This window comes from Coenobita brevimanus, chromosome 51 (genome assembly GCF_032717465.1).
Source record: "Coenobita brevimanus isolate Jiangsu-jjx chromosome 51, ASM3271746v2, whole genome shotgun sequence".
In the NCBI taxonomy this organism is placed as follows: domain Eukaryota; kingdom Metazoa; phylum Arthropoda; class Malacostraca; order Decapoda; family Coenobitidae; genus Coenobita; species Coenobita brevimanus.
The window spans coordinates 1,226,207-1,244,406 of record NC_137004.1 but is presented as its reverse complement, the minus strand read 5'-3'; the positions used below and the strand labels follow the sequence as shown (position 1 = coordinate 1,244,406).

The 18,200-nt window shown below is 40.8% G+C and overlaps 1 protein-coding gene across 1 annotated transcript in view; it reads left to right on the top strand.

The window, feature by feature from the left end:
- Positions 1-18,200, top strand: part of unc79 (UNC-79 domain-containing protein) — a 384,753-nt gene that overhangs the window by 182,806 nt on the left and 183,747 nt on the right. Inside the window, 3 exon segments of the mRNA XM_080272838.1 lie at positions 8,807-8,824; positions 10,989-10,999; positions 17,975-18,120. Coding sequence (XP_080128964.1) covers positions 8,807-8,824; positions 10,989-10,999; positions 17,975-18,120 — 175 coding nt within the window.

The window sequence follows — 18,200 nt, the reverse complement described above, 5'->3', positions numbered from 1 at the left end:
CAGGTAAAGGCCCTCCTTCTCCTCGACAATGCACCTGCCCACCCGTGCGACAAGGACTTGGTGGCTGAGAATGGCCGCATTAAGTGCATGTTTCTGTCACCTAATACTACTGCTCTCATCCAATAAATGGACCAATGAGTGATCGTGGCAACGAAGAGGCTGTACCAACAGAAGTTCCTGGACGAGGTGATGGTTGTTCTCGAGGACGAGGACGAGTGCAGGGAGGAACGGGACACGCGAGGCCAGCGGACTTTGGAAAACCTTCGCTGCTACAACATCGTCTGCCATTTACAACTGGGGCAGTGCATGGAAGGAAATCCCTGTCAAGACCCTAGAAAATGATTGGTCTCGTCTGCTTCTCGGAACAGATGCAGAGTACGATTTCCTAGGTTTTGACATTGATGACTTCCATGCACGTCTACGTGCGCACGGTGATGATGCTGATGTGGACGAAGTGCGTGAGTGGTTGGATGACAATGAGGGCGATCCTGGGTATCAGACCCTGTCTGATATCAAGATCGCATCTTCAGTTGCAGGTGTCAGTACCCAGCTTGAAGATTCCGACGAGGACAGCGACAGTGATGCGGATTCCTCTCAGCATGACACAACTCCAGCCATCCCCAAGCTGAGCGCACTCTGGGAATACCTAGAGTTCGTCCTAGACTACCTGGAACACCCGGACTGCGACAGGGAGATGGGGCCCTTGGGACTTGTGGAGGAAGTGCGTTCTTTCAGGCAGCGCATCATAAATTGTCAGAATCGTCGTTCCTTGCGTCAATCAACGATTGACAGCTTTTTCAGGCCTGTGACCCCCTCTGTGCCCAGCCCTGGCTCCACTCCATTGCCTCCCCAAGACAGGCCCTCATGCTCCGAGCCACAGCCCAGCACATCAGCCACAGTGGAGTCACTGCTCGACGTGAGTTTGCGTCTATCTTCAGAGTCGTCTGCAGTGGGTACGCCATCACCACGACACAGCGACGGACCCCTAGGTCACCTGCCAGTGATACTGTCAGACTCTGACAGTGATTAAACGGCAAGAATTTCTCCACTAGACCACACGGGAATTTAGTGTTGTGCAGTGAAAGAAAAACAGTGCATACAGTATTGTAAAGAAAGTAGAAATTTGAGTGAAAAGGCAAAATTTTTGGACCAAATATAATGTAAATAAACTTGTGATTTGTTTTGAAATTGGTTTTATGAGTGGAAAGACTTAAAGTGCAGAGTGCAACACTTATTAAGTTACAATGGAGCATAAGTAAGACAAAGAGTGCGCAGTGTGAAGAGAATGGACTTCTGAGTGCGAATGACTAAGTTCAGTGCAAGACTTCATGAACAGTGTACTGCAAGTGCTTCAGGAAATCCTTCTTACTGTCAGAGTCTGAGAGGAGGCAGTTATTCATCGAGATGGCCATGGACCTGCTGTAAGTAGGCAGAATGTTTCATACTGTACTGTACTGTATTTTCCATACTATACTTACCTCAAACACCTCATTTCACTCTTTTATGTCCCTTATTGGTGTGAATATGTTGTGTCTTAGGTGCTATGCATGTGCAGTAGGGAGGTGTTTTTCTGAGTTAGGCTAGGTTAGGGTCCATAACTACCAGTCCAGGAGCCAGGGACTTGTAAGTACCCAGAATGTTTAAAATTGTATGAACCTACCTCAAAAACCTCATTTTATGCTTCTTTTGCATTTATTTCAGTCTTTTATGTCCCTTATTGGTGTGATTTGGGTCTTAAATAGGTGCTATGCATGTCCAGAGGGAGTTTTATAGGTGTTTTTCTGAGTTAGTGTCCATAAGTACAAGTCCAGGAGGCTGGTGCCCACTATCCAGACAGGACCACTTTCCAGACATGCCTATGGCTCTATTATGTCGGATAGTGGAGGGATTACTTATTATACCATTTGATTAATGTACTGATGGTATAATACAGTACAGTACTCCAATTGTAGTCAAAACAATTTAAAAACCGTTCATGCAATCCGGACTAATGTCTTGATATATCGGAAAAAATCCTGGTTTGCAGGGGGAAATCCGGAAGTCGCTTTATCGGAATTTCGCGTTTTTTGGACTGGCTTGGGCCCCAATTAGTCCGTTATAGTGAGGTCTTACTGTATATACAGTACATCCCCCTAGTATGCGCCTATATGGGCGGCAGGGGATGTCACGTACTAGGAGTTCGCGTACTGTGAATACATAAACATATGGGAAAAATTACATATGGGGGGCACCCCCCTTCATGGGCAACCCTTGAGATGCCTTTCGGACCTAAGTATTGTACTATACAGGGAAACTATCTAACACATATTTCCTAAGATAAAGTAAACCAACAAGATTATGGCTTGACTTGGTAAATCAACAAGGATATGGCTTAACTAAACCAACAAGAATATGGCTGCTCACCTTTACCCAAGAGGACAACAGGCGTGATGGAGGTAAGAAGAGGATCCGAGGCAGGATGAGGCACCTGGCATGCATTTCCTGCATCACCCACCACACCACATGACACACCACCTTCCTAACCACTTTCATCACCAGCACTTTCGACACTTTCACTACCTAATTCACTCACTTCGTTCATAAACCCTTCAATGTCTGTTTCTGACTCCTCAGACATCGAATCAGTCTCTTGATCCTCCTCAGGATATGGCTCTTCGGATGTTGAAGGGAGTGATTCCTCACTTTGTTCAAGCCGAAGGAAATGGGTGATGAGTGTTTGCCTCCGTCTGTTTACTTCCTGGTTGTGCTTGTCGGTGTAGTAGCGGAAGGTTTTGTCCAGTGAAGACATCACCTCCTCCACTCGCAACTGAGAGCATTCGATGTCCTTGAATTCTTCCTTGAATTTATCAAGGGCACACAGTACCCGGCTGATCATCATGGACAAATCTTCACTCTCCATCACTGGTGTTGCTGGCTTTTCTGCTGCGATCTCCTGCTGTGTGTTGGCCTCATCCACTCGCTGCACGATTTCTTGGGGATCCTGCTCTGCTGCTGCCGAATGTAAACCCCTGATCTCCTCCAGCAAGATGGTCTGAAACCTGGCCACAGCTTGTGCACTTGTGAGAGTGGCTGCCTCGGCAGTTGCCAGGGACTGAAAGCCGCTTCCCGGTGCGATTTCACACAGGTACAGTACGAGGAGGCGCCAAGCATGGTTAATTGTTGCAGTGGTTATATCTGCCCAAGAGGACAACAAGAGAATGATGGCATCCTTGAGGTTGAATGACCACCAAAAAGCCATAATAGTCTTGTCAGGAGTTGAAGTTGGTTGTACAGGTGCTGTACATGGTGAGGATGAAGCAGGTGAAGCGGGTGGCGAGTCCAAACCATCCTCGGTGTCCATGACATCACTCCCAACTGTGTTCAAGTCAAGAATTGCCTGCAGTTCCTCACAGCTGTCGGTCTTGTTGCGGAGGTGATCGTAGAGGCATTGGTGGTATAGCTGCTTGACTGTTGCAATCAACTCCTGGTCTAGCGGTTGGATGAGAGAGGTCGTTCTTGGGGGCAGAGAAATGATCTTGCATTCCTTGCTGAGGTCTGCTAGCCAGGCTGGATGACTTGAGGCATTGTTGAGGATGAAAAGCACCTTGAAAGAGATGCCAAGTTCCCGGAATTTAGCCTTGGCATTAGGGATGAAATGCCGCAACAGCCATTCGGAAATGATGCTACTCGTCATCCAACCATTGAAGTTGCTGTACCAGTATACCCCACTGTCATCCATGCAGCGAAGATTCTTGTAACATCTGGGATATGCTGCTGTATGCACCACAACAGGACGCATCTTGTGTGAGCCCAATAAGTTCATGGCGAACATGACTGTTATCCTTCTCATGTCGATTTTTCTGCTCCAGGCCTGGCGCTGTTGCTTATTGATATAAGTACACTTTGGCATAGCCTTGTACAGTCACTACTCATTTTACTTTGATTCGGTATGCAATAATTCACTACAACGATAATCGAAAAGTTCCACCCCAAAATCCGATTTACGATAAATTTCCCGCTATAACGATATTGCCATCGGAAAATTTCGTACAAAGCACCAGGCACATGCAAGGTGACCGTCACTTGTCTCAAGCAAAATGGTGGCCCCAGCGTGCAGAGCATTGTTTTGATTCAGTTGCAGTCCCGTCACCCCTTCAAAGCCCTGTCTTTCCCACTCGTTCACGTGTGCCCCCCAGCTATCATCACCTGTCAGCCAAGCATCGTTCTTCTGTAGGCCTATACATCGTGTAGCACCAGGGCAATGTTGCACAAGTTGTATTTGTTGTGTTGTTGCAATGATTTACTGTATGTGAGTAACACTGCCTGTATTGGTGTGATAGTGTTTGTTTTGGTCTTGTAGACAACTTGGACTGACACAGGAAGTAATTAAGGTGGGTTGTCATTTTTGTTTCAGGCTTGGGTAGGTGACTTTGGGAAGTTGAGTTGACATAACCCCCCTTTTATACCGTAATGTGTTTCAATCTCCCGATTTACGATAAAATCTTTATACGTTAAGGTATGACCTGACATAATCCCATCGTAAAACGAGTAGTGATTGTAGTATAGGGCTGTTTCATCGGTGTCATAAATTTGGTCCCTGCTGTAGCTGCCCTCGTCAATTATTCCTTTTAGGATGGCTGGATAATCCCTGGCCACCATTTCATTTGCTGATGCACACTCCCCCGTGAGGCAAATGTGACGTAGCTCCTTCCTCTTCAGAAAGCAGCAAAGCCATCCCACAGAGACTTTAAATGGTTTCTTTACAGCAAGCTTCAGAGCTGCAGTTTTGTAGAAAATCTTGGCCTGGTCCCTGATGTAGTGCCCGTTCAGTGGAACTCCTTCCTTCTTCTTCCTCAGGATAAATGTAGCCAGGTACTTATCCATAAGAATTATAGCCTGGTTGGTCAGCCTGCTTCTCCCGTCCAATGCCGCCATCCCATATCTCTTCACAGTCTTCTTTATGGCTTCCCTGTTAGCCCATGTGGTTCACATGGACGATTCTGCCAACCCTAGTTCCTTGCCAATGGCTGTGTTACCCTTCCCACTCTCCTTCCTAATGACTTGCATCTTCATGGCATGGATGATGCACTTCTTCTTCCTGGAGGAGGGGGCAGACATCCTGGCTCACAAAAAAATAGCCTCAGAGTACACGGGGACATACCTGGAACAGCGAGTGTACCCTCTGTGCACGTGTGTTTCCTCTGCTGGGACTCTCACCACCCTCCAGGCGGCGCTATGGGCATCACGTGATGAGTGCACAACATCGATGTCACAAGGTGGGCAGAGCATAAGTAACCATTATCGCTTCTTGGGGGGACAATGTCGCGTACTCGGAGTAACCCCGGATTTGGGCCACTCTTCTCTGCCTGTCTCGCTTACAAGGAGTTCAGTTCACGTATTAATAAAAAATACTGTACACTTAAAAAAAAAAAAAAAAAAAAAAAAAGGTCCTTGTGTACAAGGGGGATCGTGTATTGGGAAATCACGTACTGTGGGGATGTACAATATATATATATATATATATATACAGTTAAAGTCCATTAATCCGAACACTGATAATCTGGAAATCCCAATAATCTAAATTTTTGAAGAAGGCTGATAAAAACTCCAAAAGTAAAAAAAAATCAATATTAAAAAATTCAAACTGGGAGCCAAGTGTGCCGAAGTGCTGAGCAGTCTGGTCATGGAAGTTTCATGGAAAGAAGCTTCTGTATACTTTGATAAACTGGTGCATTTCGTTGAACAAAATAATCATTACAGTGAGGCAGAGATGAGCAATTTCCATATCTTGCGAAACGAGTTCTACAAGAAACGTGTGCAGGCTGTCAGGCAGGCTGATATCTGTGAGTGGCTGAAGTGCACGAGCTACCAGGCAGGTAAATCCACTGATGGTTTCAGGACAATTCGCTGTCAAGTCAGTTCGCTGTCACAACAATAACAAGACAATTAACAATCAGGACAATTTGCACCCTGGACGATTCCCCATCATTCTATAAATATACTTATTATTGATTAATTGATACTTTAATAACTAATTTTCAGGAGGATCTATCAAAGTCTGTGTTCATTCAATAGCATAGGCTTTGGATATCATAAGTTGCACTTTTAGACAATAATTAGCTTGTTTCTACCTCGCTGTAGTTGACTTTGAATTATATTCTAGCATCACCCATAGCTGTCTTCACTAATTTCCATTAGTACTACAACATCCTGGATATATTTTAAAACGACTTTGAAGAGGTACAAGTATTCAAAAACTAGTGTACTTGCTAAATAAACTGATGTAAATAAATGACGGGGAATTGTCCAGACGGGGAATCATCCATATTTTGATGGCGAATTGTGCTTTTACAATATGTGCATATGATTATTAACCCTGGACTTATTCTCTCTAATTGGATTTACCTGCCTACAACTGCTGTTTTCAACACTACATGCTACTAGTGAATTAAACAGCCCATAACATCCTTTAATTTACCAATTACAGTTCATGTCTTCAGTAATACAGTAAAAGCTTGATATAACAGAATAATTTAGCCAACCCCTATTCTGTTTTATCAAATATTCCGCTTTTTCATGTTTCCGTTCAAGAACCATAGATTCAATGGAATTTTCTGGAAATATGCGATTTTTCCAATATTTCTTCCCTAACTCGTGACTTGAAGCCTATACACAGTTGCTACTAAATAGCTTCTTTTGCTACACACAGACATGCTGCCTATGCTAGTCATAATGATACACAGAGAGCAGTCAGAACCCACAATAATAATAATAATTCAGTAATAGTAATAAATAAAACAGTAAAAAACTCACCTCCAAATGGGGGGGATATGATCTGTGGATTGCGATTTTTCCACAGCCACAGACAAACTGGCTTGTTTCCGTTACGAAAACCTGACGCCTCTCAACGGAACGGAAAAATTCCAGTATGTTGGGAGTACCTTAAGGAACAAACTTGTTCCATTTTCTCAAGCTTCCGTTTTATCCCGTGTTTGTTATGTCAAGCTTTTACTGTGCATTACTAAGTAAAAAATTTGCGTAATGCATAATATGTGCCATATTGTATTATGAATGAATGAAAAGTGATCCATTCGGTAAAATTTCAGTAAAATTTCAGTTGACATGAAATTGTCTTAGGGGTCCCACCCAAAAATCTGAAAAATCTGTTATAATCTGAATGATTCTCGGTCCACTGCCATTCAGATTAATGGACTTTTACTGTATATATATATATATATATATATATATATATATATATATTGAATAAAGGGCCAGCAGTGGCTAAGGGAAGAGAGGGAAAGATTAGATACATTATCATAAGTAGCATGTCACACTCAACATCATACTCAGGTTATTTCTTATTGGACTAACTGGTAGTTCACTGAAGCTTTGACAGCCACTCATGTAGTTGGCAGTTTCCCACCAAATGGGAAATTTCTGACCACAATAACTCTGTAACTATGATGAGCAAAATTATTTCATGGTTAGGTGTGTCGCACCATTCCCAAGATGATGATATACATTTGAAGTCATTTTAATGGTCAAAATTTGGGCATATTGCCACACCACAGAGCCTGTTTTGCAATTTCCCTGCAGCAGTTCACAGATTAATCCAATCTGATAATCAGTTCACAGAGTTGCATTGTATAGCCTTCAGCTAATTGCTAATAATTGACAGCTGTCATTATTTTAATACTAGGCATGCCTTAGTATGGGATGGGGTTGCATTGAGTGAAAACAAATCACATACTGAGGAATCACCCATTGAGATAGATTAGCATGGGTTCAGTGGGGTTAGAGAGGTAGCTAAGGGCCACATAACCTAAAATCTCAAAAAACATTTCTACCACCCACCTGGAGTATGTCGTAGGCAAGTCTAAGTCATCACCAAGGGTCCCTTCCACCACAAGGCTAGGGGAGAGTGATGTGGTGTTTTCCAGGTCAAAAGTTTCTGTATTTTATACACACAAAAAGTTATCTCTCGACTTAATATTTCACACTGTACATTTTGTCTTGCACTTGCACAGTTACTTTGCAATAGTGGTGGTGTTTTGATGTGCATGTAAACACTGGGTGGCCATCTTGGTTCAAGTATACATCAGTTGCACATGTGACACATGTTTGTGCATAATCATTGTTCTTGGTAAAAAAAAAAAAAAAAAAAAAAAAAAAAAAATCATATAAGTGAGTTTTGCCATCATTAAGCCAAAACTGGGTACAAGTTTTCATCGTTCATTCTATCAGTCGATTGAATCCTCAACCATTGCATACTGGAGTATGACTGTACTCTATACTGCACTTGTTCTAACTTGACAGAGAGCCCTAATTCCATTCAGCTTAGTTGATGGTCAGATGGAGTCAGATTGGAGTGTTGATTTGACCATAGTGTTTTTGTTCTATCCTGATCAAGAACCCTAACCCCTTTCAGCTTAGTTGATGACCATTTGTAGTCAGAGTGAAGGGACAGTTTGGCAAGTAACATAGAAAAGTCATTCATATCTCATAACTAAGACTCACTGAATTTCTTGCAGCCATAACCTAGTATTCAACATGGAGTTGCTTAATTCCATCATGTGAAAAATCACCTATAATAGCTAACTACCAGAATTACCAGAAATAGCACAATTGTTCACTAACGACCAGTTCATGTTGCCAGATGTTAACCCATGCAGTTTGATGACATATTTTTCATATAATTCTTGCTATCTTCAGATGATTTAATTCAACTGAGGAAACACCTGTTCATATCAAGGGGATAATTAAGACCTAACCCCTGATGTTTTAAGTAGCTCTCTTATTGTAAATAAAATAATTTGGTGATAGCAAGAACAAACCAAGAGAGCATGTCATCTGATTAAAAGGGTTAAATTCTCAAATTATTATAATGGTTTCTCACTATCATCGAATTGATGTTACCATTCTGTTAACCCACCCAGTCTGATGATGTCTTTCATTTCATTCTTATCTCCAGTTAATTTGATTGGTCTCCTCTTGCATTTAAGGGGATAATGAAGAATGTTATTAAGAATTCAATGAAAAGATATTCCCAAGGCTGAGTGAGGTAATGTCACTATCCTGTTAACCATGCACATATTTTAAGTGATCATTTTTTGCTGCTCTATTGTAGCCAGTCTGACACAGTCCGTGCAGTGTGGAGGATTTCCTTCCTGCTGACTACGGTTGTAACTGACTATAAAACACTGTTATCATCCCTTTCTCTCTTTCTCACTTGCAGACTTTACTATTAAGGGACTTTGCACAATGCCCTGTAAACTGTTTGAGGCTTACTTCATTGACGTAATGCAGGGTACCTATTTGTAGTCCTCCATTTTCTTTCTAATTTTTAATTTTCCAACTCTGTTACTTGCACATGTGTGTTGCTGTAGCCTTGCGTGTGTGTGTGTGCAACTTGTGTTACTGTCCTTTTCTAAATACATGCATACATATTTTCCCTTTCTAAATACATACACTCATGTTTTCCTTGTCCAACACCCTGGTTGTTCATGCTTTACATAGTGTCCCAGCTATAATTCACATACTGTATTTATAAACTTACCTATGTTAAGCTTTAACCCATTGCAGAGATACCTTTTTCATTTTATTCTTGTCATCCCCTGATAGTTTTATTCAGCCTAGAATGGACTTCTGTAGCTGGAGGGGTTAAATATAACCAACTAAACCCTTTCAACATGTGTTGCCATTTCTAAGATGAATAAAATTCTTTGGTAGCAGCAAGAGTAAGCAAAAAAGGATTCCATCTTGATTCTAGGGATTAAAGTACAATCGAAAGATAATTTTTGCTATATTTTTTTACAAAGTTGTGAGCCATAGTTTCTGCTCACTCTTCCCCTGGCATCACGGAAAGTTTTTGCCAAAGATTCACACAGAACAAAGATTTGTGGATGTTAGTTCACAAATTTTCCAGACTGCATAGGTAGCAGTGTCATTATGAACTGTTGCTCATGGAGTTGAACAAAGTTTCATGCTACCACCTTAACTCATGACAACGGGTCTTCTTTTGGTGTAAAAATCTGGCTACGGGATCCTGTCAACCAGGGTTAGGGGTCGGGGATGAGCAGACATTATGACTAACGAGCATAGCAGTATTACAAATGAAGGTACTTTTATGACTGCACATAACTCTCTTTCATTTCAATTTACAGTAAACTCTCAATTATCTGTTGTTGCAATATCCGGCACTGCTGGCTCACCTCTGTTAATGCAATATCAAATGAAATTATGCAATATCCTGCGCCGAATCGAGACGTAATTGGCAGTTCCATGCAATATCCGGCATCGAGGTGTATCAGACGGTTTGTAAGCAGTAGCCAACTGGCGCTGTTGTATCAGCCGGTTTGTAAGCAGTAGCCAACTGGCGCTGTATTACTCTAGTGCTGTATTTTATCATTGCTTTATTATTTTTAATGCTTAATTTTCATCTTATACTCATGGGAAAGTTTTAGGACGGATAATAATGCAGTATCCAGCTCAGTGCCGAAAATTGAGCTGATGGGGAGTACTATGCAATATCCAGCATTTTGCAGTATCTGGCATTGGGCTCAGCTGAATTATGCCAGCTAATTGTTAGTTTACTGTAATTCCTTTGCCGTGAGTAGTCTCTTTTAGCCATCTCATTCGGATTAGCCATCTCATTCGGATCATACACAGTACAGTATACCCTTAAGAGTTGCAAATTTATATTGCACAGTTTCATCTGTTTGCAGTATGGTGTTACAGTTGCCGCCTTTGACATGTGACTTACAGGCAGATGTTTGGGAATTCTTGCCATGAGAATTTTTGCTGCTGCTTTACATTACTGTCCATATTCATACATGTTTGGGAGAGTCAGTAGAGAATTACATTATTTGTGAATTACAGTACAGTATTGTCCATTTTGATTTTATTCACATATTTCTTAATACAGTATTGCAGTATTAATTTTATACAGTGGTGTACTGTATTGTACATTTTTACAGTATACTGTATAGTGCAGCCCCATTATGCGATAGGGTTGTGTCAAGTGAAGACCTATTGCATAATGAACTATTGCATAATCAGGTTGATAAAACATAGGTTCTATGGGGTTAGGGAGGATGGCCTTGACGACAAAGCCTAAAGTTACCTAAAAAACTCTGCTACCCCCCTGAAGTTTGACCTCTAGATAGTTGGACAGGAAAGGGATGAGAGTTTGTTGCTAGGTGGGTGCTGTGTGCTTGTCGTAGAGGTGGAGGGATGCATGCAGACAGTTCAGAGGAGCAGTGACCATTGAGGTAACAATAGAAGAGAGATAAAGATGCAACAGTGTGGCGAAGAGACAGAGGTTGAAGGGAGCCAGTAAGAGAAGGAGAGTTGATGAGATGAATAGCTGATGATTTGGTGTTGATTGCAGAGAATGAAAGGGAGGCAAAGGAAACATTTAGAAAATAGAGAGATGGTATGGTGCACAAAGGCTTAAGAGTAAATGCAAACAAAACACAAGTGATGGTATCTAGGGCTGGGGGCAGTACTGTCAAAGAAGAGGGGTAGTGGCCATGTGTGATTTGCCACAAGGGCATGGGAAGTAATTCCATCTTGTGCAGTGTTTGTGATAGTTGGGTACGTAAGAGATGCAGCGGTATTGGAGGTAGACTGCAAGATAATGCTGATTTCATTTGTGCGGGTAGACTGCAAGATAACGCTGATTTCATTTGTGCGGTGTGTCAGGGAGAGCACGTGGAGATTGCCAAGCCTGAAAGGATTGAACTTGCTGGTGAGTCTCTTGAGTGTGTGGAAGAATTTTGTTATTTGGGAGACATGTAATGTGCTGGAGGTGGGGCTGGAGCTAGTTCTGTGGCTAGAGTGAGGGATGGTTGGAAGAAGTTGAGGGAGCTGTTGCCTCTCCTGACATTTGAGAGGGCTCACCCTCCGTGCTAAGGGATCTCTGTATGCAACATGTGCTGGGAGTGTAATGCTGAATGGTAGTGAGACCTAGGCAGTAAAGGAAGAGGATATTCACAGGCTCAAATGTACAGGAATGGCAATGATTAGATGGACGTATAGTGCATTCCTGAGTGTGAGGCCTGGGGGTTCTAGGTTTATGATGGAAGAGTTGACAGGTAAGATGGGACTGGAGTGTATTGGTGTTGTGACGAGAGGTAGATTGAGATGATTTTGGCATGTGGAGAGGATGGGGGATGATAATTGAGTGGAGAAAGTGAGAAGTGTTAATGTTGGGGGTAGGGTAGCACGAGGTACTGTATACTGAAAAAAAAAATGTGGGTTGAGGTCATTTAGTGTGACCTCTGGGATAAGGGATAGGGAGGCTGACAGATCGAGCAGCACTGAGAGCCACCATTAGGTGACCATGGCTGACACATGCAAGCATGTTGGAACCTTCAAAAATGAAACAAAACGAACGAAATGAAATGATCACCTCGCATGATGTTACACACTGCGCTATTTGTTAAGTACTTGTGCTGTTATTTGACGATAGCAGTGGTATTTCAGAGGCCTCTTGTACACAGAATAGAATGAAAGGTAATGATCGCAGCCAGTGTAAACACTGGGTGGGCATGTGGGCTCAGTCAGCTGTGTAGAGGCCCAAAACGGGGATGATGGTTACATAAGGTTGACATGATTTCCCAGTCACAAATTCCAGTATTTCACCCACAAAAAAGCATAGCATCACTTTACTTAATATTGGACACTGTAGTAATTGTTAAGCATTTGCACTGTTGTTTGGTGATAAAAATGGGTTTTTCAGTGGCCTTTGATGCACAAAGTAGAAAGAAAGACAACGATAACAGCTAATGTAAACACTAGATGACCACTTTAGCTTGTGTGTGTCACTGCATCCGCAAGAGATTCTCGGAAGTGGCCATTGAAAATATTGTTGTAGTAAAGTTGCGATTAATTTTTAGATGTTGTACTGAGACAGAGTATAACTTTTTCATTATTGCCGTAGCAATTTATCACATTATGAGGCGTTGTATAATGAGGTTGCACTGCACAGTATACTGTATGTTTTAGTATGTTTATAATGTCTTATGAAAAGTAAAGATTTTTTTTTTTTTAGTTATTTTTTATGCTGTCCATAGTAAAAAGACTGGAAGACTTCCACAAAAATATGATTAACAATAACTTGCATAGTAAATACTGTTTTGGCCCATGAGAAGTTCCATAACTCAGATCCTTGAGGAGTACAGTGTTTATGGTTGCCAGTAGTCACATGATTTTGGAAACCTATTCCTTGCAGATTTTGAGGGTATATTAATATTTTAAATATTATATTTGATATCTCCAGACACTTTTATTCACTGGAGGATAAATTTTAAAAACCAGAGTAGTAGAGGTCCAAAACTGAGTTGAAACTATAAAATAAACAGAACTAGGAAAATGAAGAATATAAATAAGAAACCTATCACTAGAATCAAGAGGTAAAACTGAAAAAAAAAAAATTGCCTGGATGTAGCAAGAATATAACAAACTATACAATGCATCATCACAACAGAGATGTTGAATTAAGTTGTGTAGAAATGAAAACCCTGACATCACTGCCCATATCCCACTATACCCAACTTTATTTTTAATGCTCCCCTTATATATATATATATATATATATATATAGGTAGATAGATAGATATACATATACAGTATGTGTGTGTGTGTGTGTGTATTTACCTAATTGTGATGTACAGGAAATGAGCTATGCTTGTGGGGTGCCGTCTCTGTTTCTCGATAAGTCAAATATTGCTTTAAACTCGTTTAAGTTTTTAGACTGGATGATTTCTTTGTCCAGGCTATTCCACAGGTCTGTGCATCTATAAGGAAAACTATATTTCTTGATATCCTTCAAGCAGCTTTGCTTCTTCAGTTTCATTCCATGTCCTCTTGATACTCTCTTATCCCATACAAACAGATCTTCTCTGTCAATTTTATCTACTCCCATCATGGTCCTGATCACTGCAATCATGTCGCCTCTCTTTCTCCTTTCCTGTAAGGAAGCCAAATCCAGCTTTTCCAGCCTCTCTCTGTACGACAGATCTGCCAGGCTGGGGACCATCTTGTTGCTCTTCTTTGTATTCTCTCAGTCTTGTTTATATCTTTCTTTTTGTGTGGGGACCACACTACTTCTATATATTCCAACCTGGGGCAGGTCATGGCCACTATCAATTTTTTCATCACCTCATCCATGTAATGAAATGCTACTCTTATGTTAGTCAAGAGTTTATATGTCTCTCTAACTATCTTGTTAATATGTTTTTCAGGTAACAAACTATCCTGGACCATTACTCCCAAATCTTTCTCTTCTCTCACTTTTGTGATTGGTTCATTACCCATCAAATAAATCAATGATGGCCTCTTGGTACTTTTACCCATACCTAATATTTTACATTTCTTTGCATTGAATTTCATTTCCCACATCCAGCTCCAATCATGTATCCTATCAAGATCCTCCTGCAGCATTTTACAGTCCTCCTCAACCTCTACCTTCTTCAAGATCTTTGCATCATCAGCAAACAGACTTGCATAACTGTTCACTCCATCTATCAAATCTTTTACGTAAATCAGGAACATTACTGGTGCCAACACCGAGCCCTGTGGGACTCCACTTGTTACTTCCCTCCATCCAGACATCATATCCTTTATTATTGTCCTCATTTGTCTGTCTCTCACAAAGACTCTCATCCATTCCAGGAGGTTTCCCTTCAGTCCTCATATATGCTCTAGTTTCCACATTAGTCTCTTATGGGGTACCTTTGTGTGTGTGTGTATTTACCTAATTGTATTTACCTAGTTGTGATATACAGGAAATGAGCTTCGCTCGTGGGGTCCCATCTCTGTTTCTCAGTAAGTTAAATTTTGCTTTAAACTCGTTTAAGTTTTTAGATTGGACGATCTTTTTGTCCAGACTATTCCACAGGTCTATACATCTATAAGGAAAACTATATTTCTTGATATCCTTCAAGCAGCTTGGTTTCTTCAGTTTCATTCCATGTCCTCTTGTTACTCTCTTATCCCATAAAAACAGATCATCTTTGTCAACTTTAACTACCACCATGGTTCTGAACACTGCAATCATGTCACCTATCTTTCTCCTTTCTTCTAAGGAAGGCAAATTCAGCTTTTCCAACCTCTCTGTGTACAACAGATCTGCCAGACTGGGGACCATTTTGGTTGCTGTTCTTTTTATTCTCTCAATCTTGTTTATATCTTTCTTTTTGTGTGGGGACCACACCACTGCTGCATATTCTAACCTGGGGCGAATCATGGCCACTATCAATTTTTCATCATCTCCTCATCCATGTAATGAAAAGCTACTCTTATATTAGTCAGCAGTTTGTACGTCTCTCTAACTGCCTTGTTAATGTGTTTTTCAGGTGACAAACTGTCCTGGACCAGTACTCCCAAATCTTTATCTTCTCTCGCTTTTGTGATTGGTTCATTACCCATCAAATAATTTAATGATGGCCTCTTGGTACTTTTACCCATTTCCAATATTTTACATTACTTTGCATTGAATTTCATTTTCCACATCCAGCTCCAATCGTGTATCCTATCCAGATCCTCCTGGCTCCTGCAGCATTTTACAACCCTCCTCAACCTTTACCTTCCTCAAGATCTTTGCGTCATCAGCAAACAGACTTGCATAACTGTTCACTCCGTTTACAGTACCATATCATTTACATAAATCATGAACATTACTGGCGCCAACATCGAGCCCTGTGGGACTCCACTTGTTACTTCCCTCCATCCAGACATCCTATCATTTATTACTGTCCTCATTTGTCTGTCTCTCATAAAGTCTCTCATCCATTCCAGGAGGTTCCCCTTCAGTGTGCGTGTGTGTGTGTGTGCCATAATGCTTTTAGTAAAACATGTTGTCCTGTCAGTCTGATGTCATATTTTTCACAATATTTTATGCCATGTCCAGGCACTTTTAGTCAGTTTAAGGAGAGAAATCAAGGTTTTTAGAGGTCAGTAGAGACTTTCTAACCCCACCACTACAATTGGTTCCTCCAGAGTTAACAAAGTTGTCTGAGTCCAGTAGGAGTAAGCTGAAAATGTGTTATTGGATTCTGAGTTTAAGCAGGCATGAGTTTCAGATGCACTAGGATGTCATTTTTATGTAGATTATGCTGCTACCAGACAATTTTATTCAGCTTAGGAGAGTTTCCCTCTTGATATAGGGTTACAGAAGCTGTCTTCAAAGGCTGTCTTTTTTTTAGTTGATTATAATAATCTGGAGATATCAAAAATAAGATAGAGTAGATGTCATCACACTGGAGTGGTCAAAACCCCTTGATTTATTACTGGCAGTTTTTTTTGTTTTCTCTTTATGTGCAGTCAAGCTCTTATATATATTGAGTGCTCATCCATATTGCTGTATCCCCCCATTGCTGCTCCACATATCTACACCTGGCTTTTCCATGCATCGCAACCCCCCATCTCCACACTCATCTCTTCCTTGCATCTCTACTGCTGTCTCTTGGCCCCTTCACCCATCTCCATTTCTTTCACCTCTTGCCCCCCATTTTCCATTTCTGCCCTCCATTTGCCATCCCCCCATCTTTTCCCTGTCCTCCCTTATGTACCATACAGTTCCATCATCTGAGCTCTAACACAAAGATGGTCAGCACGTGCAAAAATAAGTTGGACATTAATATTGATTGTTGTCTTCTTTCTGTACCTTTCTTAACCTATTCAGCCCAAGGACTTCCTGTTTGTTATATTGTTGCCACCACTTGATGATATAACTTAACTATGAGGAGACCTCTTATAGTAGAGGAGTTTAGTAGGGACTTTCTAGCTCCTTTCACTGTGAGAGATGTTCTCAGAGTTATAAAAAAAAAAAAAAAAAAAATCATCTGGAAGTAGCAGTTGTAAAATTATCATCAAAATGAAGTCGTCATCCTGTTGTTTATGCTTTGCAAGTGCTGTACATCTTGCTACTCATTTCCTTATTTTACCCAAGTCTAACTTGACTCCTCAGTGTAAATATCTAACCAAGATCATGCATCTAATGAATACATAGTTTACTATGAGCATGTCCTTATTAATTCTGTTTAATACTCCACTGATTATGGTTCCTGTATTCTGTATTGATACCATTGATTTATACAATGCCTGTGTTTCATGAAGCATTTACTTGATTAATGAAAATGAAGCCTTGAACTGTTAAGACCTATCATAACAGATGAGCATAGATGAATTGGATCTTTGTTGCTACATGGGAAAGATTTAGAAATCTACTGTTTGGCTGGTGGTAGTGAAGTTTTGGGGGATATGAGTAGTGGCCAGCATGCCAGGTAGAACAGTCTTGTAGATTTAGGATGTATTAAAGTAGAACAGTTCCTTAGATTGAGATGTGGCAAGATAGAATAATCCCTTAGATGATATGTAGCCATACCCAAATTTAGAGTCCGGCATGATGCACCAGGTAGTAAGAAAAATAGTCATATTGTAGTTTGCATGAAGACATTTTGACATTTGGTCAATACTGATCTAGTGATTTCAGTAGAGATTATAGCTAGCTTCATCTTTAATAGAGTTTGAATATAAAGTTTTTGCATGATTAAAGATCTAAGGATTTTTAATTGTAAGATATAGCCAGGTACATTACTTAAAAAAAAATAAATAGTACATTTTCATTTTTTGACATCATCCTAAATTTTTATATATCAAACGTATTTGTACAAAGTTAACTTTTTTTTTAAAATAATAAATATTTTTCACAACTGAATACAGTTTTCCAGTAGCATTGCTTGAACTTTACTGGCTTGCCTTCCCCAAAAATAATTCCTAATGTTAAGTGATCATTCCTCCAACTTTACTTCCATGTTAAAGAGTTTCATGCAAGAGAATTCACAATTGAATACCTTACTGCATAATGGCTGACAAAGTGCTTGATCATATACTGTACTTCTGAAACACATATGATTTATATCAAGGCTTCTCCACTTAGACATTCCCTTTGTTTTTACTGAATGTGCTGTGTGGGTGTGTGGGATTGCAGGGGACAGTGGGATGCGCGGCTGCGGAGTTGACGATGGATCGATGGTGCATCAACTCCAGCGTGCAATGGACCTCGAGGAAACAGACAAGGACACCATACATCTGCTGGTGTTTCTCTTCATGCAGTTTCTCTCACAGCCACAACATGTGAGTGGGTGAGGTTGAATGGTGGAGTAGTGGAGAGAAAGGTTGAATGATCTCTCTCTCTCTCTCTCTCTCTTGTATAC